This window comes from Echiichthys vipera (genome assembly GCF_963691815.1).
Source record: "Echiichthys vipera genome assembly, chromosome: 10".
Taxonomy (NCBI): domain Eukaryota; kingdom Metazoa; phylum Chordata; class Actinopteri; order Perciformes; family Trachinidae; genus Echiichthys; species Echiichthys vipera.
In genome coordinates, this window is record NC_139835.1 from 25,007,825 (window position 1) to 25,033,606 (window position 25,782).

General features: G+C 39.9%; 2 protein-coding genes across 2 annotated transcripts in view; one reads left to right on the forward strand and one right to left on the reverse strand.

Annotated features, from left to right (window-relative positions):
- Nucleotides 1-77: 77 nt before the first annotated feature.
- Nucleotides 78-4,343, reverse strand: dnajc15 (DnaJ (Hsp40) homolog, subfamily C, member 15). The gene is made up of 6 exons (XM_083921137.1): nt 4,221-4,343; nt 2,588-2,639; nt 2,301-2,374; nt 1,812-1,888; nt 1,466-1,536; nt 78-578 (listed from the first exon to the last, which is right to left on the reverse strand). Exons 1-6 carry the CDS (start codon nt 4,326-4,328, stop codon nt 508-510), a joined length of 453 nt encoding a protein of 150 aa, XP_083777263.1. The 5' UTR covers nt 4,329-4,343; the 3' UTR covers nt 78-507.
- Nucleotides 4,344-10,596: 6,253 nt separating this feature from the next.
- Nucleotides 10,597-25,782, forward strand: part of plekhm3 (pleckstrin homology domain containing, family M, member 3) — a 42,070-nt gene continuing 26,884 nt past the window's right edge. Inside the window, exons 1-3 of the mRNA XM_083921961.1 lie at nt 10,597-10,647; nt 13,684-14,724; nt 20,630-21,739. Coding sequence (XP_083778087.1) covers nt 14,202-14,724; nt 20,630-21,739 — 1,633 coding nt within the window. The 5' untranslated portion in view covers nt 10,597-10,647; nt 13,684-14,201. The remainder of the gene's footprint in view (nt 10,648-13,683; nt 14,725-20,629; nt 21,740-25,782) is intronic.

The window sequence follows — 25,782 nt, forward strand, 5'->3', positions numbered from 1 at the left end:
CACAAACAACCACACACCACACAACTACTGCATACGTTTTCGTAATGAAGTTTATTTAAAAAAATGTTTTTGACCACTTCGACAATTAGTGTTTAAACATGGAAATATTTGAATGTATTATTCTCCTGTTCCTTAAATAGATTAAATAATATTTGTATGCTTCCATGCGTACACTCAGAATAAAACTTTATACACCATTTCTTGTTTAACAGCGACCACTGGACGGCGACTCTTTACCCACCCATGATAACTCCTACACTCATATTCAAAATGACTGGCAGTCATTTCAAGGCAATATCCTTCACTCTCATTGACATCCATGTTTCTCTGTTTACAATGTGGACAAATTAAGTTGGAGAAAAGTTAAGGAAACTGTCGTAAAAGTTTATATGTTTTTCTTCCAGGAGCTGGAGTAGATGCCTTGGTGATGATGGAGGAGCAGCAGCACAGAGATGAGATCATGCACAAGGTGATGAAGGTCTTTAAAGTGTTTGTTAGCTCTGCGGGTCACCGCCGGAGCTCCTTGTCCAAAAGGTCTTTTGCCTCGTTGATCTTAGCTGCGAGGTACGGTGACCCACCTGTACAAACACACAAAGTCAGATGATCGTTCCTTTGACACTCGACCACGTTTCACTGTTTAATTGATGATCACAATCCGTCCACAAGCATTTGAATGACTGAAGTTAGGCCTGAGTCACTGGATGATGTGTCGACATTTAAATGAGGGATTGGACATAAAACCTTTAAAAAACAAATACAAAATGTTATTACGTTTACCCCCTATCTAATCCTGTCTCCTTCAGATACCAAATGTTTTATGAATTGAAGGGGCTGTACTTGACGTTTAGAACATAATTATAGCAGCAAACAAATATTTTCTATGTCGAGATTAAGCGGAGTAATGGCGTCCTGGGCAGAGAATTAGGTCACTCTCTATGTCGCTTTTGATAGCCTGTCCAGCTCAGTGTGCATGTTAGTGCCCTGCGTATTGGTATCAGATGCAAAGCGTCGGTATTTGAGAGTCGATGAGAGTATTATTTCAAATACAGCACCTTTAAGGGCTACAGTACTTTCTGTGAGACATTCTGCCTTTTATTCATATAGTAAGTAATTTGGGGATAGTGGATGAGTTTTAATTTGTATTTTAATTTTAATTTGTATTTTGTGATCAATCTCAAACAATTGCTATCCTGTACAGTTCTGAATGTTCACCATCATATACTTCAAGTAAGCATGAACATCAACTTTCATAATCAGCTTTACTTTCATGTCCCAGTTTTTGGGAATGTTGTGAATTGGATTGCTAACATGGACAGCTTTCATCTGTAAGCTTTCATTTTAACAACTTAATTTCCAGGGATTTTGACATTTTACACATCACATTTTAATTAATTCATCAACCAGCACTGACTGCATCTTATAGACATCTGACTTTTGTCACTTTGAGGTGAGAGTTGAAGCTTACCTTTATCTGGATGGTTCAGGACCATGATCCTCCGATGGGCCTCACGTACCTTGGCCTTAGTGCTGACCGGGCTGGACATAAAACAAATAATACATCCATGTGAGCAATCCTCACTTTCCTCTGAGCAGTGAAAGACACACAGTGCAGAACTGAACTTATACGTTTACAGTTACACTTAAAGAGATTTTAAACCAGCTGTGTATCATGGTTGATCTCCGCGGACCACCGGTGCTCCAAGCTGCACAGTTCATCTGCACACACTCCCCACGTTACCATGGCAACAGAGCTTGATTTAAAACTACAAAATGTATCTGTAAGAAATATGAACTACAACATATCTTATTACCTGATTCCAAGAACGAGGCTGGCCTCTCGTTTGGACATCTTCTGCTCAAAACCTCCTTTGTAATATGATGAGAAAGCCTGTGGTGACAGAAAGGGATCAGAGCTTCGATTCTCAAATCCCAACATCCCAAAACCTTTGAGACGTGTTTCGTTTTGTTTGTTCGTTCATATTTTCCACCCCAAAATCAGAGAATGTGAAACAATGCCGGGGTTTTATCGATACATTTTATCTGAGGTATCTCAAGTGTTTCTTTGAACCATCTACAAAGAGAAAAAGACCCTGAACACAACACAGTATAAAGACAAAGAACAAATTAAGAATTAGAGGTGCAGACAACAGCTGTCAGAAAGCAGTGGTTTTAAATCCTCTTCTCTCTGTTTTGAATTTGGCCCTAAAGACCTTCAGCACACAATATAACATTTAGCAGGATAGGGTTGGATATGTATACATCAGTCAGATGTACACTCAAAAAGTTACATAATTACTCACGGATGTGGGCATCTTTCTGACAGTTTCAGAGAAGACTTGTCCAAGAGGCTTCCACAGCTGGAATGCATAGCGGCCTGTGGATCAAACACGTTCATGAAACCGTTTCAAACCAAACACTCTTCGAAATGAGAAGGGAGTAACAAAAGATTCATCTCACTGAAGAGGGTGAATGTAATAAATAAATAAATAAATAAAAGAAGACATCAGGCAAAGTAAAAATGTTTACCTTAAACAAAAACCTGAAAAAACACTGTACATGCACATTTAGATAATATCATTCTTCTTACCCGCAAAACCTGCAGCAGCCACACCAAGACCGACTGCAATCAGGGTCCCACCCTGTAAACAAACATCCAGTAGTTATCGCACTGGATAAGACAACTACAGCACTAGCACTTGAAGAGTAGAGAGGTGGAGAGAGCAGAAAGCCAATTGCCACTATAAAAAACACCTGGCTGACTGATATTACTCCGCAGAAATGACAATAATTGCTCTAGTAAAATTTAGCAAGCTTTAATGAGTATGTCAGTGTCAAAGGATGGAGTTCAGATGCAGTTATACTTGTACTTTTAATTTGTAAAGATGTTTCCACAAAGGCCTTTTCTGCCATATCATAATGTTCTTAGTGCGTTGTTATAATGAATAGCCGTCAAGGTCTAGAGCTCACAAATGATCATACTTTCTCTGTGAGGATGTAAACAATGTGAATCTAGGATCATTTTAAAGAGGAAAATACAAGAGCTTCACAATTAATTGCATATTGAGGGCCATCACACTTTTGGCCTCTAATTCTCAATAATGTGTAATGCACTTAGAAGAAGTACAACTCATGTATCCAACTGCAATGGTAGACTGCACAATGAGCAGACTGTTTGTATGCAACATAACATCTTTTAAATTTAAATATGTATGAAGTATCTTATGTGGCATGGAGGTAACACACTGTCAGAACGTACATGTTTTATGGTTTAAAAAGCTGTGGCATTTTGTTTTTTAATATCTGAATCCAAAAAGTTTACTGTGTGAACCAAAAGATAACGTATTTTTAACCGCTGGTTAGAGGAAAAGAACAATAAAGTATCCAGTGTTTACTTTAGCTAATGTTAAATCTTTCTTATTGGCTAATAACCTATTTTTTTAAACAATCTTAATTTAACAATTACACATATACAACAAATTAGACATGTACTCAATATAAAATTTGGAGATGGACAATACATAGAAAAAAATAAATAACTCAGGGTATAAATACACTTATTTAAAAAATAGTTAACACAAGCCATGTATATATATATATATATATATATATATATATATATATATATATATATATATATATATTTATATAAAAAAATATGAATATTCTATTAAAAAAAGAAATTAAAAAGTCCACAAAGATTTTATATAATTCTGTAATTTGATTTGGAAAGCGATGAAGGACGGGATAGTTTTTGTTACCTTACATCTGTGCAGATAAAACGTGCAATATAAAATCAACAGGTTAACAATAAATTCAGTTTCATATGTATCATTTTCACAATACAGAATTACATTTCTACACTCAATTCTGACGTTACAGTTCCTTTTACCAAATACATACTGTGACATTGGAGTCAAAGAGAAGGCAGAATTATAGAATATGTGTGTCAAAGATTCTGGTTCATTGTTGCAAAAAGTACATTTGTTTTCAATATCTATGAATTTGGGTGAAACAATAGAGTTGTAGGATATATATTGTGTAAAAATGTGATGTACTGTATTGTTGATACAGAATTTAGTGACGTAACGTTACGTTAGCGGTCGTTGAGGTTACGTAAAACACACGTACGCAGGTAAAAACGATGGATATATTGGTAAAAACCCGCCTGGTTGAGTTGAATTAACCCCACAGATGACTTCCGTGTGTAAACAGATACTCACCAGCCGTCTGTCGATATCTGCGTCGCTCCTGACGGTGGTTTTTGAAGAATATTCAGCATATCTCAACGAGTCTCCTCCGTCAACGGTCATTCCGCCGGCGTTCGCCATGTTGCCTCAGCGACCAGTGTCAAAATCACGTGATTAAACACAACACATCCGGATGTAAATTTCAAAATAAACCTCAGCGGTTATAGATCATAAAGCAACTTCCTTTTATTGTTTTTTCTTAAATTCATTTAAAACTGGTTAATGGAAGATAAGCGCACACATGTTATGTTATTCTAAAACACTTCCCTCACTGTCTCAACTACATTGGATTAAACTGTATTTACCCTTTTATGCAAAATTATTTATTTTGATTTTTTTTTAATTTAGTTCTTCTGGTCGAGATTAATCACTCAGAGCGTTTCCTTTGTAATCCATTCTTAATCCTAATAATACAATGTTTATCTTTGATTACAGTGCTGTTGTGCCATTTGGCAAATGCTTTGTACCATTTATGCAATGTGTGAATATAAATTTTAGACATTGAGTTCACGCTTGTCGTATGAAATGTGCTATATAAATAAATTTGACTTGACTTGATTTACCATATAATAATTATGACGATGATAATAATAATAATACTTATTTATAAATAAATACATAGATAAGTAAAGCAACTTCCTGTGTAGTATCCTATCAGAATCTGTTGACTTTTCTGAAACTCAATGAAGTCTTTTCTGGTAATAAATAAATAAATAAACGTGTTTCCGGGGTAGACATACTTTAAGATAGTTGACTAAACGACACCATTTCTTTCCAAAGTTAAACATTTATGATGCTAAAGCTGCACATGTAACCAAGTAGGCTGCTGTGCTTCAGGACTTTGTGAATGTTGGCATACAAATTAAGTTTCAAAGCTGTCTGCTGAAAGCACCACAGCAGCTAGTAAATGGACCATGAGGTTCTGTCAGCTGATCACCACCATGCCTCTTTTGTTGTTTCATGTTTGTACCACTAGATAGAGCCATTGACAAGGGAACCACATGGTGCTGTGTGTGTGTGTGTGTGCGTGTGTGTGTGTGTGTGTGTGTGTGTGTGTGTGTGTGTGTGTGATATATTGATAGATACAGAAGCCTGTTGTACTTGAAGTAATCAGTATTCAGTGCCATGTTTGCATGTGTATGTGTAGAATATATTTGTGTTTGCATTTGTGCCTGTGCTGTTTCATTCGGTTTTATTCATATTTGCAAGGTTGATTTATTTGTTTATATTTGCTTCAGTTACTTTACTACACTTAATTTGTGTTTTCTTGTTGCATCAGTTACATCTGTTTGTGGTTATATGTTCTTCTTCACATTTGCTTGTATCTTTTGTTGACTATTTGTGCTTGATGTATGTTTGTATTTGTATTTGTGTTTGCCTTTATATGTGTGTGTGTGCACATGCATGCGTGCGTGTGCGTGTGTGTGTGTGTGTCTACAGGTGTGTTTTGTGGCCCTTGTGGACCCTCGACATGATTAGGGGTCCAGCAGGAGTCTCGGAGCAGGGAGCAGCAGCACAGAGGAGCTGATGGAGTCCTGAGCCTGGAACTGGCTTCTATTGTCCCCAGTAATTGGATTTGGTCTGGGAGGAGAGATGGCTGCCAGTTAGAGGCTGCGATCATTAGGTGTGAATGAGACGTGTGGTGCCAGGGCTGAACACACACACACACACACACACACACACACACACACACACACACACACACACACACACACAAATAGGTATTGTGCTGTTCAATGGACACTAATAAATACACGTCCGCATTAATTCAGACACATTTGTACTTGCTGTTTTCATGTCAAACACTATCATTCTACCCAAATGTGTGTTATAGGACAACATAAATATCTTCTTCTGAATGTCTTCCGTACTGTCATCAGACATAATAACATAGCCAAACACACCAGAGGGAGCTGTGCAAGGTGACGTCCCTTGAGTCAGTATCGGTTGGTTCTGATGCTGCACCCGTTCCTTAAACTTCAGAAGTCAGAGCCCAGGACTGGGAATGACGTTACACCCAAGTTGATTTGCTGGTAATACAAGTTGATAACAACGCATTATGTTGTATTTTGTGCTTACAAACACTGTAGCAACGTGTCCACAGATAGAAGATGAACAGAACTGTCATGTACGTACTTGCACAGGAACTGATGAAGCCTCTTGGATGAGAGGTGAAACGTCTTCCTAGACAAACAACCAAGTCCAGTTGCTTTTGACTGAAATTGCTTTGGGGATAACGATGAACTGGAAAAATGAGAACATTCACAGGCGAACAGAACCGTGTGAACCACTAATTTAATAAAACAGAAAAATAAGACAGAAGTGCTAATAAAAAGTATAGTGCTACAGCTTTCACTGCCGGTAATGCATTGTTACATTAGCTGCTACTAACATAACACACATTTCTAACCGAACTGTCAGCTGTTGAGTTGCTTTGTGTGCAAAAATGTTTTTAGTTTGTCTGAAGCTTATGTTGGGCTTCATATATATATATATATTAAGAGACTTCACATTCGAAAATTCAACTATATATATATAGTTGAATTTGCATATGTGAAGTTTCTTAAGTGCATAATTATTGTCCCTCCACTGATCAAAAGGAAAACTCAAAGAGGGAATTTATACAAAAAAAACTATCCAACTCTGACTGCTAAAATCTCGTATTAGCTTCAGATAATCTTTGTAAGATATAATGTTCACAAAACTGTGGATTGTGTCCTAGTTACATTGAAACCACACTCAGGCCGCGTTCACACAGCCACTGGCAATTCACCACAGGGTCGTGCTGCGATGGGAGTTTCACTTCAATGGCCCGTTTGTGTGACATCCTGTTGTGTTCTTTAACCCCAGAATATAGCACAAGTTTTTATTTCACAATAATCGTTTCCCTCGTTTTTATTAACCCGACATTTCCAACCGTATTTGAAGGGAGCTTCATTTCATGGAGAGAAAGAAACAGTTTTTTAAAACGTTCTTGCTGCAGCGACAGAGGCACTCTTTCTCCTAAAACAGCATAACAGTTAGTTGTGTCAAAGTGTTTCAGTTATTGTCCGTATTAAACCTCTCTATTCATATAACACAGATTGTTGCAAATGATTTGCATATTAAAAAAAATTAACCTGTGCTTTTATGTGTGTGCATGTGCAACTTAATCCCAGAAAGGGAGAAACATTTACTGAAACACACACGTACAAGCGCAATGTTTCCATGGGAACCAAGCAGCCACTCTGCTCTTCAATAGCGGGTGAGTGAGTCGAGGTAGATGGCTATTGTGTTGTGTGTGTTTGGGGGGTCGGGTGGTGGTTCGAGAGGGGTTAGAGGGGGCAGTATTAAACAAGGCACTAGACAGATGAAAGCACTGCACATCCTTAAATCTAATCATAATTTAGTCATCACGAGAAGATGGTATGATCAAAATAAAGAAGAAAATAGGTAAGACTGACAGGAAAGAGAGAGACCTGAGTGCATGAGTCAAGGGAAAGGGGGGTGTGAGATTGCTGTTAGATGGAAAATGATGGATTCTTGTGGACAGAGATGGTCTTATTCCTAAAGTTGATGCTTATTTGTTGCAACTATCCAGGCACGGGCACTTAGCCTAAAAGGATTTCTAAAGCTCAGATGCAGCTACACTGCTGCACAGACAGTGGAAACAGTCATAACCACCACTACCTGGACGCTCATTCATGCCTTTTATTATGTCAAATTATGACGTATCAAATTACAAAAGCGGAAGGGAAATGAAAAGCAAAAAAGCCAAAGTGTAAGACCATTTTCTCCAATAAATAAAATATTTGCTCTCCTACTGGAAGCAGAAAATAATGTGTAAATGCATAAATACTGTGTTTAACAGAAAGAATGTTAAATACTGGAATACTATGTTTACATCTGTATTTGTTTTTGCTAAACATGTTTCCAGATTTAATGAACTCTAAGAAAAAGGAGAGGAAAATCAGAAGACATGACCTTTTAGTCCATTAGTGTGCCCTGGCCCTCCTCTCCTTCACTGGGGAGAACTTTTGAAACAAATTCAGACAAAGAGGAGGAGGAGGAGCAGGAGGCCTGACTGGGGTTTCCTCTAATGGACTTGTGAACATTGATAATAATATTTGTTGGTCTGAAGCTACTGATACTCAGTCATTTCTGCTGATATTTGTATAATCAAAACATCCAGAACATCTTTCTATTGATTGTTTATATTATTCTGACCAAAGGTGTTGCCTGTGAAGCAGAATTTATCATTTATCATGGGACAGAATTTCTCTATTTGAAGCAAGGCCAGTATAACATTGTTTAATGATAAATGTGGTATCTTAACAAATTACTCTCTATGAATGATTGTTTAATTTAATTACATTTATTTGGATCCTTAAATACCCTAATGACCCTGTTCTTCGTACGTGGAGTCATTCAGATTAAAATGTTGACTATTTGACTTTTTTGATTTTATTTTTTCTGGCTCTTTAAAGATGGTTTGACATCAATCTGTAGGCCCAAAGCTACAAAAGTGCAGGATTAATAACAGCTGTGTATCCCTTTTAAACACTTGAACTAAACGTATGTTCAGTAAACATGCTTAGAGATGTTTCTCTTTTTAGAAACAAGACGTAATTAACTTGGATTAATAATGATAGAGCGTCGATTTGAAATGATGAATTTAGACGAGGACATGCAGGCTACTGAGAAATCTTCAAGATCTGTTGATGTATTTATCACAACTTAATTTTTCTGATTATGGTGTCGCCTACAAAAAAACAAGTCTGTACACTGAAATTAGGTTTTAAAAGCAGAATTGACCTCAGTCCCTTAATATGTCAGTGCTTTACTGGTGCATTTCAAACAAATGTGCAATTAATCCAATCGTTTTAGCCCTTGCTGGAACACAAGTAGGAGAATTATTGCGTCCCTTTTGAATGTTTCTCTCGGCTGGACTGACACCGGACTGTTTTGGGTCAAGCATCCCATTAGGGGCAAACTATTCTCCACCTCTGCTTTGTCCTCCACCCTTTGGTCCTCTTTACGTCTTGGTCAGATTTTTCTGTGAAGACAAGTGTCATAACCTTTCTTTGTGAGACTAAATAAATGCACCACCTCCTGTCACCAACCATGGTGTATTTATCAGGTCTTTTAGGGTTTAAAAAAAAAATCCCATTTCACGATAACGGACATGCTCTGTGCATAACAGAATCGCCTTAGTATAGAAACATAAATGGGAAAATATAAAAACCTCATAATATCCGGTAAAACCTTTTTGATCCCTGTGCAGTCTGTGGGTCATTAAAACTACAGATAGCAACGAATAAAATAGAAATGAATGAGAAAAAAACACAAAGAAATGGCTTCCCATATTGAAAATAAACTATGTCAAAAGGGTTTAAACCGAACTCCTGTAAACACTTCACTGTGATAATAAGAATGATTAAATAAAGACAATGGCGCTGATGTCTGTTGCTGTTTTGTGACAAGGTTACCAGGTACAGGTTTCCTTCAGCATTCAGGGTTTTATATTTCTTAGTTGGTTATGTGTGCCTTGATAATTGCCTTAAAAATTATTTTCAAATTTTCATGGAATAAATTATATCCTGATCATATAGTTAGAGGAATTAGAGCTTTTTAAGTGCATGCTGTGGATAGATATGCATACGGATACATTTACGCACACGCATGCACACACACATGCACACACGCATGCACACACGCATGCACACCCATACACCGTGTTTAAAAAAAAAATTAATTCATTCATTTGTTTGTTTTGTTTACATGTTATGTTGTATAATGTGTTCCCTATGTTGCCCCTTGTTGAATGTTTTTTAAAAAAGTAGTAGGATAAAGAATCTATTTCATTTTGTACCTACATGTAACAGTACTAGAATAAAGTGATCAAAAACAAGTATTTTCATTATATCTTTAAGTATACTTTACTATTTATTTCTACACTTTCCTTATTCCTTGGAAGGGGAACTTATTATTATATTTAAAAGGGATACACATGCAATATGCACATGTGATTCCTGCATAAATAAAACATAATAAAGATTGTCATGAGTTAATACTTTACTGAATTATTTCATTAATCTATTCTGTATTTGCTAATACACATTATTTACTGTAAAATAGACCATTCTTTATTCATGTATTGGCTCATAAGTAGTGACATAATTCAGAGATTTCTAATTGGAGAATTAAATTAATTAATAACATTGCTGTTCAAGCGCTACACGGAACCTTTATCGTGTAGCTTTAGTTCCTCCGGGGGGACTTGATCGCTGACGGACTGTGAAAATGACATAAACACAGTAAGGTGAGTCTCAATTTATGTTTCACCGCTTGTGAACGGCACCGGTTTCACCACAAGACAACACCAGTACAGACCCACTGACACATGATGGCTCAGACTTGAGTGAGTGAACAGTTTTATCTTCTTTTAAAGTGACACCGAAGAAGGATGGAGAGAGAGAGAGAGAGAAAGAGAGAGAGAGAGAGGCTAGCGTTAGCTGCTAACTGACTAGCCCCGGCTCCCATCACATTAGCTGGGGGCAGAAACAGGCCGTTTTCAGTCAGCTTTCAGAGTCCTTCATCTGCTTTATTTATATCGCTTTATTTATCATGTGTGCCGCGATAAACGGGACATATTAGCCAGGTAGCTCGTGTAGCATGTTAATGTAGCTACCCGGAAGTCTGACCGTGGCTTCACCTCTGTCAGTGTTTACTGCTGAGATGATGCTGACTGTGTGTTTATTGAGACAAACACAAACAACAGTGCTGAGGCTGCAACTCTGCTGTTTTTGCTATTTCTGTTTGCTTCCCGCCATATTAAATCTAACTAACACTGTTGTGTTAATGTTACTTAAGTAATTAAAGATAAGATTATCACCACTGTATTATTCAAAATATTAACAATTAACAGAAACAGACATTTCTGTTTTTGTGATAATTTTTGTTGTTGTTGATATACATACATTATATAAAGTGAGGTCACACATTGATGGATTGCTAATAAAGTATATTCACAAATGAACATGCATATAAAACTAGTGATTTACTACATAAGAGAACAACAAAACAAATAACATAATGAATTTTAACAAAAAACAACAACAACAAGTCCCTGCTACACCCTTCCCCCAAATATTGACAGCTTGTTATGTTTTCTATTTTGGACTTGTGCTGGTTGGTTGGTTGTTGGCCATTGTTGCTTTATTATTTATTGCGAATTACATTTTAACCATTGTTTTTTCACCTATTTGTATGTAGCAATATAATAGTTATGTTAAACTTCTTACTACACCTTTTCAGGCATGCTAAATGGTCAAATATTTTGTTGGTTTATTACTTTGTTTGGTTTGTTTATTCATGAAAAAATATCTATTCTTTTTTTATTTCTTTTTTTCTCACATCCATCCATCCATCTTCAACCGCTTGTCCCGGGTTCGTGGGGGGGCTGGAGGCCGATCCCAGCTGACATCGGCACATGTTTAAAATAAAATAAGATAATAAATAAAAAATGTTTATTTTTCAACGATCGTTGTTCAGATTTGTTTCCTTGTTTTTAGCTGCATGTCTTTGTTTGTCTTCCTGTACATTGTTGTTAAGACCAGAGTCAAATTCCTTGCATGTGTGCACATACTTACATAGTTGTTTCTCTTCTGATCCTGAGATAAGCCAGCCTTAGAGCCAAGGACCAATGCTTAATTCAAAGTCTTTATGTACGCTTTACTTTGTATTTTAAATGTTTGAATTACATATAATAATATCTGTGTTTGTATATCAGCATGATGAGCTTGTCTTAGTTAAAAGGCAGAATGACTACAATTGTAAATAGCAAATAAAGCCTTTTGACTTCCCTTTAAGTGCAAATAAGTTGGATAGAAAATACAGTATATCTCCCACATAAAATATAAATGTATTTTATTGCACATAAAACTTCACAAAAGTCTAAACACGTGTTGTTGTTACAGCCCCTCTGCATGTCTGCATGTATTAAATACTATAATATATTCAAATAGTGCAGTGAAACATGACAGACTGAGGATCTGGCCAAATTAGTTGTAACATATCTTTTCTTAAGCATACACAATAGGCAGTGTTTATTGATTTTTTTAGACATATTTAATAAAAGCTGTTTTCAAAGAGCTTCTATGCTTTATTCTTCATTTTACATGATTTCTGATCAAGTGTTTGATAATCTGGTATTTTTCCCAGCGACTGTGTGCTGAGTTTGCTCGACAGCATGTGTGAGTCAACAGGAGTTCAGTGGGAAGCTTGATGACGGTGTCCGGGTTAGGTCAGAGCTGTATCTGCAGGCAGATGATGTCATGATACATGTGTAGGTGTAGGACTAAACGGGATCGGTGTCAGTGAGACAGTGGATGTCCCTGCAACTAATGCTTTGTAATTCAACAAAAGCGAATCAGAAGATAATAGAGTAGATAGAATATTTGTTCAAATTCAATGTAGTTTTGGCCCCTTTTAGTATCCTGACATACACACTCACGAACATCATATTCATCATCTAATGAAATAAGACGGGAAAAGCATTTCAGATAGAAAGTGACTTTTAAATAGAAGTGGTTTATGATTGAAATTGTGAAAATGGCAAACAACTGAGCGGCTCAGCAGTTTCAGTGTAATGTTGGAAGTGTTTCCAATAAATGTCCTGATGCTATGCAGCTGGACTTTATGGTCTTGTAAGCATAATACATTAAAGTAACGGTAAATAAAATCCTTTAAGAGCATTACGATTACAGTGATGCATCTATGCTGATGTCTTCCTTTGTGTCTCCCAACAAATCATCATGGATAAATTGTTATTATTCAGTGTATCGCCTGGCCCGACTAGAAATTGAATTGCAGTGATGTAATGGCCTTTAAATAATTCATGTGTAGAGAAAAGTGAAAGCGGCCGAGCCGTGGAGGAGAAGAAAATCAATGGTGAGAGAGGGCAAACGAAGAAAGAAAGAAAGGTTTATAGAGGGAGAGAAAGAGACAGAGGAGTGCAGACAATCACAGGAGACAGGCGGTCAGGCAGATGGATGGGAACCCCACCCTGGCCTGCTTCCTCTCTGCCCGCTCAGTTCAGTGATAAGCCGCTAAGGAGGAAGTCAAGTATTATTTCATCAGGACATGTGAGAGAGGGTGATCGTTTCTGTTTACTGAAGATGAATCTGTGAAGCTCCGGTGTCAGTGTGATGAAGATACTGTAGGTGGGTCGGTAGTTTGATGCTTTAAAGTTGTTAAACCAGAGTCTTCATTATATCCTAGTATACAACTTTTCTCTTGGCATAACCTCTAATTAGAGTTTAAGGAAATCTTTGGAACACCGATTGGTTTTATGTATAATTTAATCACAGTATTTTCACTGTCTGTGTTTCCTTTTATCTTTGGTTGGCATGCTTCCTCTTAACCATTTCCTCTTTCTCTATTCTGTTTGTTACAGTGAAGCCACAAGCCGTCTCCAGCTGATGGATATTCTGCCACCTGATGGGCCTAAATAACCAGCCCCTCAACATTTCAGTCTGTCTGTTTTGTCTTTCCCAAAGTGAGTGTATCTGGCTTAGTAACGTCGCTTGCCACCCAAATTGGCTTGATTTGGAGGGTTCCAGGCTTCTGCCAGTCCTGTTTAGCTCTGGCATGACGCCGCAGTGGCTTTCCCCTGAGCTGTAGTCGGCTTTCCCTCCAGAGCTTGAGGCACACCACTGAAAAGAAAGACTGTAACCCTGGATGAAGGCCCTGGCTTGAGGACTTGGCTTCAGACAGCAGTTTGTGAAGCCTGAAGGCTGCTTGGATCTTTTTTCACCCATTCTTAGCTGGTCAGCATACCTCAAAGACTTGCATTTGACCTGCTGACAGCCAGTTTGGTTTGTTGGACATGTGGTTGCTGCTAACTGGGTTTTTGTGTCCATTCTGGAAAACCGTCTAGTTGTGAGACTTATAGCTCAGGGGAGTGGCCCAGCCATGGAGGGTCTTGAGCAGCTTGACATGGTGGGCGATATCAGCCCAGCTCTTGAGGCCACTGAGGACTTTATCCACTGCATGGATGGGATTCAAGGCCAAGGGCAGAGCCAAGCTCATCCAGGGACCCACCAGTCTTCCAGGCAACCTAAGCAGCTGCAGGAGGTGTCCAGTGCCGCGCTTGGAAAGCTGAGCTCCAGCGGCGTGTGGGGTCTACTGGCCAGAGAGCAGGCAGAGGTGGGGCCTCTAGGCCTGGCCTGGGCCGACAACTTCAGCGTGTTGGGGCTGGGGATGGGCTTGAGGCATGGCAAGAGAAGCCGAGCCCGCTCCACCAACGACCTGGCAGCCCATAGCAAGGAGTGCACCAACAACACCGCCAACTCCTCGTCCAACTCAGCCTTCAAGAAGGGACATAACCGGTCCAGGTCAGACGTCAACTACCGGCCGTCTGCGTACACAGACAACGGACTGCCCACCGTGGACTGCAACACTCTGAAGAACATGATCCTCAACCACCAGCCAGAGGGTGAGTTCACGCACACAGTGTGAGTGTGAGTGTTATATGATGTAGAAAGTGGCTGTTGTGATTTTTCCAGTCCACATCTTTCAGGTCTTTGATAGAGCTGAAAAGATTTAGGTAAACTTTGGGTTTTGGACAGGTGATTAGACAAAACCAAAAAATATGATTCTGTCACATTGGGTGATATAAATTAAGCTGCCCGTTTCACATTGCTTTTCAAATATTTCATAATTAAAGGTAAAAGAAACGGTGCATCTGGGCCTTGTTATTGTTTTAATGAAATACAAACATCATTTCCCCCACCCTATGCTGTAATGTTAACTTGTGCAGTCAGACCATAACACCAGTGAGCTGACAGGTAGGATCGGGTAATGTGAAACTAATCCAGCTAATCCAACTACTTTCTAATCCAACTACTTTCTGCATCACTAAAGCAAAGTGGTTAATTATATGTTATCTAATTTGGGTGAAACTACCCTTTTAATAACATTGGATTTGTCTAACTTGGCATTTGTTTCACGGAGAGCCGTGGTTACTTTGACCCAAAAGTCCGGACCCTATCTGTCAGGAACATGCACACCTCCTCCTCCTCCTCCTCCTCTGCTCAGATCGAGCGTCCATTCACGGGAAAGCTTTCTCAGCCTTTGAGAAGTCTCTGACTATTTGTGCTGCAGATTGGGGCGTATGCTGTACTTATGTTGAAGCATCCTCAGAGAAAGCAATAATGATAGAAGATGATGATAACTTGAAATGACACAGCTGTGCTATGACAGTCAATATTCAGGCAGAGAGCCCAACACACACACACACACACACACACACACACACACACACACACACACACACACACACACACACACACACACACACCATTTGTTTGTGTGTTTTGGCCATCTGAAGGCCTAAGGAGATCCTAAGGGATCCAGAGGGATAATAGCCTGTAATCCTGTCAGCAAATGGACTCAAATGAGGCGAGAGAAGAGGCAACCCAATTACCCGGCCCCTGATACTGGCAGGATTATTTAGTATTAGCATATGTGTGAAAAGGCATCAGGCTATTTAGTTTGGCTCCATGTGCATTGAAAGCGGAGAAGTAGGAAAAGGACGGTAATAAGCAGGAGGCAGAGTGATTTAGCGCCGCATTGCTATGTCTCTTCGTTCACATTAAAAAAAAGTGGCCTGTTTGCCTTTCCATTAGTGACAGCTGGGGATGTTTAGCTGATAAATGAAAATTATCGTTATTATATACATAATATATGTACACATCGGAAAACACTGGCCATATGTGTAGCGTTTTATTACAGCTCATGTTTTATAACGGGCCTACTGAACTCTAAAGGCTCGATTCATCGCTTTGTAAGTTACGATTCTTTTAAAAGGTCTAATGATGAGTTCTGATTCAGCTTGCAGCATTTTGACCACTGGTGGTTCTTTGGTGTTTATTATTTGCAAATAGCCAATGGACATGTCCCACCGACTAACAATATGAATGTTTGCTGAAAAAACACATACTGACTATGACTCAGTCTGTGTGTGGAGTGACTGTTTGTATATACAGTATGAGTGCAAACTATAAAGTGAATTCTCATTCTCAGATGAGAATTCACTTTATAGTTTGCACTCATACATTCATATAGTAAGTCGCTGGGACATGTCCATTGGCTATTTGCAAATGATAAACACCAAAGAACCGCCAGTGGTCAAACAAAAATTGCTGCAAGCTGTATCTGAACTCATCATTAGACATGAGAGTTTCTCTAACTCAATACTCTGGGAAACAATAAGTGATTTCTGTCCTGAAGTTCTGCTCTGTTCTGTGAGCTTTCTCTTTAAATTCCTTCTGAACTACCAGAGTATATGCAGCACAGCCAGTCTGACGGCACTAAGCTACTCCAGGTTGTTTTTTGTGGTACAAAGGCACTGCCTCGTTTACAGACATCTTTCCTGTCATATCTAAAACTGGCGTACAATTGTTTGTTAAAATCAATCCAATTTTCTTCTTATTTAAAACTTAGAGTCGTCCAAAGCTGCTCCTGTTTTTTTGCTCCCTCTTTTCTACTTTAATCGTAAGTTAAGTGTCAGTCTGCTTGTCTTCTTGTTAATGTGAGACCTCCTGCTGACTTTGAACGCATTCATGCTTCCTCTGTGTTTCAGTTCCTGTTGTATCTGAACGCATTATTCATGACGCACATCCTTTCCCCCACAAATTCTGTCCTTAGTCAATTTGGGGATTTTTTCATTACTGTATTTAGTCCCTTATGACACACGCGCACACACGCACACACACGCACACACACGCACACACACACGCACACACACACGCACACACACGCGCACACACACGCACACACGCGCACACACAGACACAGACACACACACACACACACACACACACACACACACACACACACACACACACACGGACAAATACACTTCTATGCAGTTCTTTTTAGATGTTGACGCTGACCGATGTGTCAGTTCTTACTTCCAGGAAAAAAAATACCTTTAAATTTACCCGTAGATATATTTAAATATGTTTGTCTACGTTTGTTAAAGCCTTGTGATAGACCGGCGACATGTCCAGCGCGTAAACCTACTGTACCTCTCACCCACTGCATGCTGGGATCGCTTCACCCCCCTATGACCCTGAACAGGATACGCTCTGTGGTTTCGAAGGGATGGTGTATCTGTGTGTGCTTTTTCATTTGCAGTATGTGTACATTTGTATCCAGGAAACCGTGGGAGTCAGTTAGATTGTAAAATGGCATGTAATATTATGATTTGCCACCTAATCAGTGGGAGAGGTTGCTTGTTTAACACGTTTGATTGACTTGAGGGCAGCAGTACTGGATAGTTAGTTTACAGCCCTGAGAGAAAAGTGTTAATCCTAGTTGAAGGCTTGTATGTGTATATTAGACTATTACCAGAGTGGGATGTCAAAACCTACCAGGTTGAGATGAAGGCTAATAGAACGGAGCAGTTTTCCTCGCCACAGTGCCTAATTCTCATCTCGACCCTCCCAAGCGTGACGACTGCCAATCAGCCAGTCTTGATTCCGGCTAAAAACTTATTTGCATATTCATTTGTTCCTTTAGCAAAAAGGTTTGTTTAACATGCAAAGTCTGAGACCTAGGAGCGACACCGTGTCTGCTGCCGTTTTGATAAGATTGATGAGGCACTTGACTCGCCACCGGAGCCGTGAAGGATTTGGCTTGTTCCCTTTTTTCCTCCTTAAATGATTTAGCACGTTAAAGAAACAAGATGCAATGTCTGCCAATTAGACGGCTCCTGGTGGGGGTTCATTAAATCAGTTTGTGGGATTTGATCTAGGAGTCTGTGATTGTTGTTATTTTTAAATAAACCTGATACACACTAAAATACATCTAGGTTAAAAGGTTAAAACTGGGCTAAATTTGCCTGTAAAGTCTTTTTTTTCCTGACAAGCACACAAGCATTTGACACACTTGACATAACATGACTGTTGAGTTAAATCAAAAGTTTGGGAGCTATACTGCCCGGTATACATCAAATTATAAAAAGCACCATGGAGTAATACTGAGTAATGAGATGTAGTAAAGTAAAATCTTTATTTTTCATATAAATATTTGTTGATGTTGTTATTGTGGTTTAAGATGCATAATACAAGAGACATTTAACATGTGAGATATGTTGCTTATAATGATTAAAATCAGAAATCACAATCAAAACAGCTTGACTGCTCTGTGCAGCAGGTGCTTCTCTCTTTTCCTCTTTTTGTTGTCAGTGGAGATACAACGGGCTGTGATTGAAACTAAGGAAAAACTGTCCAGAATGATGAAATCTTCCCTTCAGTATTTGGTTTCATCAGGTGATGTGAAATGCTGGGTGCTTAAACCACTGAAGTATGGTTAATATTCACAGATGTTCATCCACGGGCCACTGGCTTGTTTGTTTTTTGACATTATTCGGAATCATTGCTACACCCCATGACCTTTTTATGAACTTCAAAAAGTGCACACAAAGGTCTGCAGGTGTATGGACTTCAAAAAGCTATTCACTGAAACGCCTGATTTTGTTTTTTCGTTTTAATTTATCCTGTTGTGTTCACATGCACTTACACAGCTGTAGCCAAATACAATGGCGGATGTTCAAAAAGAGGTTTCAGAAATACTTGGTTGATATCCCACTGTTGCGTACTTTGATGTGAAGTGAAGTTCAGATGTGAAATATCTTAACATCAGCATATTTATCACACAGTGTGTTGATGCATTGGTAGCGCAGTAAATGCCACATAGCTCATAATAAAGGCGGGCCCAGTTTTATGTCCCAGCAGAGGTCTCGCCTGTTGACTACCTGAACCCTATCTAACTAAGATGAGACAAACCATAATCACAAGAGGAGACGGCTAGAGAAAATACGAAAACATAAATGAGGGTAAAACAAACCCGAGCAGTCAACGGTGAAAGACTGGAGAGAAGAGGCCAAAATAGTCAGAGGGCGTGCCTCGAGCCTGCAGATAAGATTTGCCTAGTGGCCTCCTTAACAATGCTGTTCCTTCCTGCCTTGACGACAAGAAACGTTCTCAGAGGAGCACCTGCACACGGCTATCTCTTACCAAAATACCATCTCTCATGTCAGAGCCACAAGCCTCTGATAAACTACCTTTTGGAGGAAACTGGCCCGTCTAGATTAAAGTTCCTGAGATCAGTTATGTAAGGACTGAGGTGGGCTGGGAGAAAAAGCTGTGTAGGTGCACTTCATTTAAAGAATATGGCACGGTAAATGTCTTCTGAGCATCAACCAGTCTTCATCTGCAGTCTTTAAAGACCTTAAAGTTTGTATCTTGCTGCAGGATAGCAGCTGTAATCAACATGGATGTCTTTTGTGTTGTGATGAAATCATCAAGATATCTTGATATGGGATGTATTGAGGGAATATCATTTGGAGGTTCGGTTTTGCTTTGACATCAAACTATTTGTTAGCATCTATGTCAACATAGTCAATGTATAGCTGAAAATGTTTTTTTCACTTTAAATTGTTATGTTTATTTTGCACCAAAGTTCTAAAAAAAAAAAAGGGACAAATACTTTGCATTTGTCAAGTATTTAATTCACACAGGATTATAAAAAAATAGGCTTTACCACGTGATTATTCCATATAGAATATTACTAAATTACCAGAAAACACAATGCTATGTCATGATATACTGTACTGCGTTACCGAGATATGGAAGGATCTTTATCGGAATTGAAGATTTTGACCATATGGTCAAGCACGAATTCCAGTGGAGAACCACAGCATAAAAAGTCTCACACCACCTCTGCAGCATACTACACTTTAATAAACATTGATCCATATGTTCTGAACACTCATGAACACACCTAAATAAACTTCTGTCGAGTGCTATAGTGTCGCTGTAGCCCTGAAGCTCTACCGGAAACACAGTACCACAAATGTGTGTTATGCAACCAATTCCATTTCACATGGATTTAAAACAACAATTGGCCTAAAAATGAAGGTCAAGAAAACATCATTAAACACATTATATTGTTCAGAAGGACAAACAAAGATTGAAGAAAAAACCAATAGCAGTCACCGGAACATCCAAAAAGAAAAGCTGCCAACATCCACAAAGGATGTTATCATGCTCAATAGTTTTTGTCGGGTTTTGAGTTAATTTCACCTTTTTAAAGCTTAATTAAACAAGGCGTTAGTATCAGAATGATGAGAACAGGCACATTTTGCAGATATAAATAATGGTATCTGACCCCGTATTGGTGTCCACAGTAGATGGGATAATCTTAACCTGGCTTGCCTGTAGAAAGGTTAAAACAGCATGTTGTCTGAAATGTGTTAATCCTGAAATCACACATTACTCAGCTGTGTCTCATTTCTGCCCTTTCTCACCCTCCTCCTCTGTGTCTCTGTCCAGCTGATAAAAGCAGCAGTAGCAGTGTGGTGAAGCAAGGCGCGATGGAGCAGCGCGAAGGCCCCCGGGGCCGCTGGACACCTTGTCATGTGGAGCTGACGCCCTGTGAGCTCCGGCTGTACATTCTGGACAGCAGCGCCAACCGCCAACTGGGCACCGCCTACTCTCTGTCTCACTGCCAGAGCGTCATCTCACCAGCACCCTGCAGCCAGCCTGGCCAGATCACCCAGCCGGCTGATCAACGCACACTCCAGGCATTGTTCTTCAACAGCACACGTCTTCAGCTGAGGGCCGCAAACCAATGGGAGGCCATGGAGTGGAGACGGCTGATGTGGGAGAAGGTGCAGGCAGCAAGACCTGTAAGGAAGGAGAACCACCAGCGTAAGTCCGGAGGGGAAAAGCAACAGGTTGTCAAGTTTCCTGCACCCATGTCACCGTCCTCGTCACCCTCTCCCTCAGGGCTCGACACCAGGCCTGATGGTGACAGCGACACCCCCACATCAGCAGAGGCGTCACTCTCTCTCCGGTCTAATTCTGGCGTCCTGAGCAGACCCACCACCCTGCCTCTGTTCACCCAACGCTGCAAGGATGTCCTCAAAGCTGGTCTGCTCCACCAGATGACGGATCAGAACAACTGGCGGGCCTTCACTTTTGTCCTGACTAGATCTGCTCTCCGTGCCTTCCCTACCGAGGGCCGTGGGTCAGTGTCACAGCCTGTCCTCCAGTACTCCCTGGCCTCCTGCTTGGCCGTGCGGCACGATCAGGAGCCGGAGAACGGAGAGCCATGGACAGAAAGAGCGGACTGCTTCCAGGTGGTTTTCCCCAAAGAGGTAGTCAGGCTTCAAGCGGATGATCAGCTCAAGGCCCAGGAATGGGTGGAGGCCCTGCGGGAGGCGGTCGGAGCGCAGAGGCCTGCCCAAGAAGAAGGGGGAGAGTCGGGAGAAGGAGCTCCAGCCCTCCAGGGAGTGCTGTTGAGATCAAAACCATCCAGGGAGCGAAGACAACGGGAGGCCCAGAGAGCAAAGCGGCAGTCAGTCACCACTAGTTTCCTCAGTATTCTCACCTGTCTGGCTGTGGAGAAGGGATTGACTGCTCAGAGCTTCAGGTGTGCAGGTAAATGACCTACACACACACACACACACACACACACACACACACACACACACACACACACGCTATCTTAACAGGAGAAGAAGAAACGGGGATAATGAGAGCATAATATTTGGTTGGGCAGATGTTTTTTTTAATTTCCCTTTATTTATCTTCCCTCCTTTGTAAATGTATTATCAAGTAATCTGTTTAACTGACAGGCAAAGGGTTCTTCCTTGTTTATATTTCAAATTCAAACAAAACATTAATGCAGGTCAGAATTATTTGGTAAAATCATAGACTGTATGTAAAGATTTATGATGCTTCCTCCCGCTGTACAAATGTGAAACCAGAATATCCCAGATACGGGTGCTGCCATCTTGCTTATTTGGAGCCAAAGCGTCCGCAGTTTTAGACTGTATTTTAAATATTTAAAAAAGTTGTAGCCTACCTTAATGTTTAACAGATTTTAATAGATGTTTTTTTACCCCTGACCTGCACTAGAGTTACAAAATCTCCTTGATAAAAGGTGTTAAACATAGAGAAACTTCTCTCTTCTTCTTCTCTCTTGTGGAAAACAAAATGCTATTGTAAAACTTTGCACAGTGAAGCTTAAACATCACAGTCAAGGAGCAAGAAGAAAAACATGTTTGTGACGGGATTTATGTCCTTTAATATTTTAATATGATGCTTAAACGAGTTTAAATGATTTGGAGCGTTTTTAGGTATTCCTCTTTTCATGTCCTCAGCCATTACTGCCCCTCTCTCTCCTTTATTATCACCCCTGTCAGTCCCCATACCAGGCCCTGCGGCAGCCCAATAAATTGCAGGCAGTGCTTTTACTCTCACTGGGTGTGAAACGTGGGCTTCCTCTGTCTCTCCGTGTCTCTCCCTCTCCCTCTCTTTCTCTCTCTCTTCCTCTCTCTCTTAGGGGGGTTTTGAATAATCACCGCTCACCTCCCTTTTTTTTATTTGTAACAACTGGCTTATTAATGCAGGGGCTGTTTGAAAGGCCAGCTGAAACAGGAACAAGCGCAGAGGCCGTCTGGGGGCAACTGATGATAATTGGAAGGCTTAAAGCACCGGAGGAGAGGAAAAATGGATGAATGAATGAATGAGAACGAATGAAAGCAGCCTGGGGATGCTACAGTGGTCATGCTTGATCGTGGTTGTTTGATTGAAGGGTTTCTGGGTAGCGCTGGATGGGAGGGACAGCTGGATACGTCCATTTTCTATACAGAGCACACCTCTGCTCACTCAGTCCATTTATTTCCCTCCTTTTCCTCCCTTTCTTCCTATTTCCTTTCAACACTTCATTCAGACCCGCAGTCTTTTCCTCTTTTTGTCTCCCTTTCTCCCTCTGTCCCTCTTCTCCTTTATTTGACTGTATCCCTTCTTAGTCCCCTGCAGTGTTACTTAGCGGGTCTTGGAAAATAGATTTTACACCATTTCAATTCAAGGCCTTATAATTGCAGCTAAGTCTGCTAGTTGTTGTTGGAGTTTTTAGTTTTTTTTCTATAGGTTTATAATTTTAATTTTTGTGTATTTTGGGGCTGGAAGTCTGCCTTTCATTTCATTTTAACCAACTTTAAAACACAACGCTCCCTCTTTGATGTTTATCTTTTATCTTGGTAGAGTGCCAACTCCTCTATATTGAAATGGGCCTAATGTTTGTATTACACTTAAATTATTCTGTGCTAAACAAATCTGAAGCCTCTAGCACACGCTCAGGAGGGGAGTGCTGATATATCGGGTCAGTGATACATTTGCAGTGACATGTGATATACTTGCTAGTCACTGTGGAAATGATTAGTTACTTAATTGCTTATTTATCAATAAATGAATGAAATGTGACTTTGTTTGATATATAAAGTTAAATACATTTTAGGTTTTGGGCTGTTGGTCAAACCTAAACTTGAGCTCTGGGCTCTTTATGATGGCATTTTTTTCTATTTTGTGGCATTTATAAAGACAAACTATTGAAAATGGAAAATATTCTACATATCATTATATGGTAAAATAAATAAACATTGGTTGCAGCCCTACTAGATATGCAGTGTCACCCGTCTGTGTTATGATGCAGTTTGTTACGCTACATTTTTATTGTACAATGATTATCACAGTGAAAAATGAATATATATATATTGATGAGCTGTTTTTAAAGATTTGTATCTACATCAGGAATCAGTGGTAGCCATAGAGTGCCACAGATGGGGAATCAGGGTATTTTTAAGACATACTAATGTGTGTACCATCTTGTTTTTCTGCCAGGTTTTATAGTGAAAACAACTTGAATTGAAGAATCAGGGAATATCTTTTTTACAAATATCAATTAGTTGATTGTTGGTTTTGGTCTTTTCATGAGATTTGTTGAGAATAATACAATAATGCCAGCCTTATTCTTTAACTTAACTTTAACTTAGCACAGTATATTTGTCAATAGTAAATCAATCTAGACCGGATGCTTTGGTAGTCCTTTATTGATGTATATTTCCAGAATTGGACCACTTTGCAAAGTTTGTGCATGAGTCCAAAGGCTGTAGATGGCCGGGTTAAAACATAGTTCTATATGGTATATATAGATAGTTAGAACATTTTGAAGTGGGGTTATATGAGGTGATTATCCATGGTCAGTGGATTACTTACTTTGGTCTTTTAGGGCGCACTCACACTGTTCATCCATACTGTGCACCGTGCTTAAGGGTGCTTGTCCCCCCCTCCCTCTCCCCCCACTGGCCATGCCCGTTTGTACTCACACTGCCTGGGCCTTAGCGAATGCTTCTTGCCTGTCCATACGTCATCACGCCGTAACATGTCACACGCATTGATTGACGTCATCGCCATGCGTGGCTTTGTTTACAAATCTTTCCATAGACCTCAGAGTTTTTGTGCGTCTTGTCCAACTGTTTTAAAATATTTTCATCTGACCAAATCTGCGGTAAACACACACATAAAATGACGCCAGAACCGCCGTAGGCCTCGTGCTCGTGCTCATACACGTGCGCACGCTCGTGAATCATACATGTGCAAACGGGCTTTACAAAAGCCCACCTCTCCCAAACAGGCTGTGGCCGGCAACCGGACCGTTGCACTCACACTGGTCAAACGAACTAGACTTTACCCGTGAAACGTTCTTGGGCACGGTACGGATGGACAGTGTGAGTGCGCCCTTAGAGGGTTAGATAGAGGCAGCGGTAGACCAGAAACTGTTTTCTGTGAGGTGAAATTACTGTTTTCGTCAAGAGTCTGTTGGCTTTCAAAGAGAGCATTAGATGGATGTAACAGCTTCAGTTCCCCATCGGAAAGGACTGTGAGAAAATATTCTAAATTTAGCCTACACTAAATCTTTTTTAGGTATCTAAATAACCTTTAAATTCTGCCCCCGTCCACAGCAATACTTCTCCAAACTGGGCGTTTTGACTGTCATCTACTGTAGGTAATACACTGACTATGGATAAGTACACTTTAACACTATTGGCCCTTAAAAGCTCATAATAGTAATTCATGAAAAGATCTTAATCTTCTGTTGTTTACCTGAATGCATATTGGATTATTCATATATGAAGCCACTAATCTAAACAAGATCTCTTGATGTTCAGTATCCTACTTTGGTTTCCACTGGTTTGTCTTTGAACTTGTTTCAAGTCTTCCCGCTGCATATGCATGCTGCGTCCATCCATACATATCGAGTGATTGGTTATTTAACATCAAAATGTAAAATGTATTCAACTAATTACACATGGGTTTCGCTGTGTTTTTGATTCCTTTTGAAGGAAACGGTTAGTGTCCGTTTGAAGACTGTGACTCCCCATCACCCCTCATCACACACACACACACACACACACACACACACACACACACACACACACACACACACGCACATACACACACATATTGTGCAGAGTGTGTCTTCAGGTTTGGTGACCCCTGTCGTTGCACTGGAGCACATTCTCAGGCTCCCGACAGCCCATGTGAATCTGTTGGATGGGGCGGCTTTGGGTGAAGTGGAAATCAGTAGATATGAGGGAATCAAGGAAGTAGGAGGTGGGCTCACATCAAAAGATACA

What these genes read in the sequence shown, in the direction of transcription:
- dnajc15 (XM_083921137.1), bottom strand. Translation starts at nt 4,328, where the DNA reads ATGGCGAACGCCGGCGGAATGACCGTTGACGGAGGAGACTCGTTGAGA. An exon ending in GGCTGCTGCAGGTTTTGCGG is followed by an intron (nt 2,375 to 2,587) that starts GTAAGAAGAATG and finishes TTTGATCCACAG; the next exon opens with GCCGCTATGCATTCCAGCTG. An exon ending in CCTGAACCATCCAGATAAAG is followed by an intron (nt 579 to 1,465) that starts GTAAGCTTCAAC and finishes GTGTTTGTACAG; the next exon opens with GTGGGTCACCGTACCTCGCA.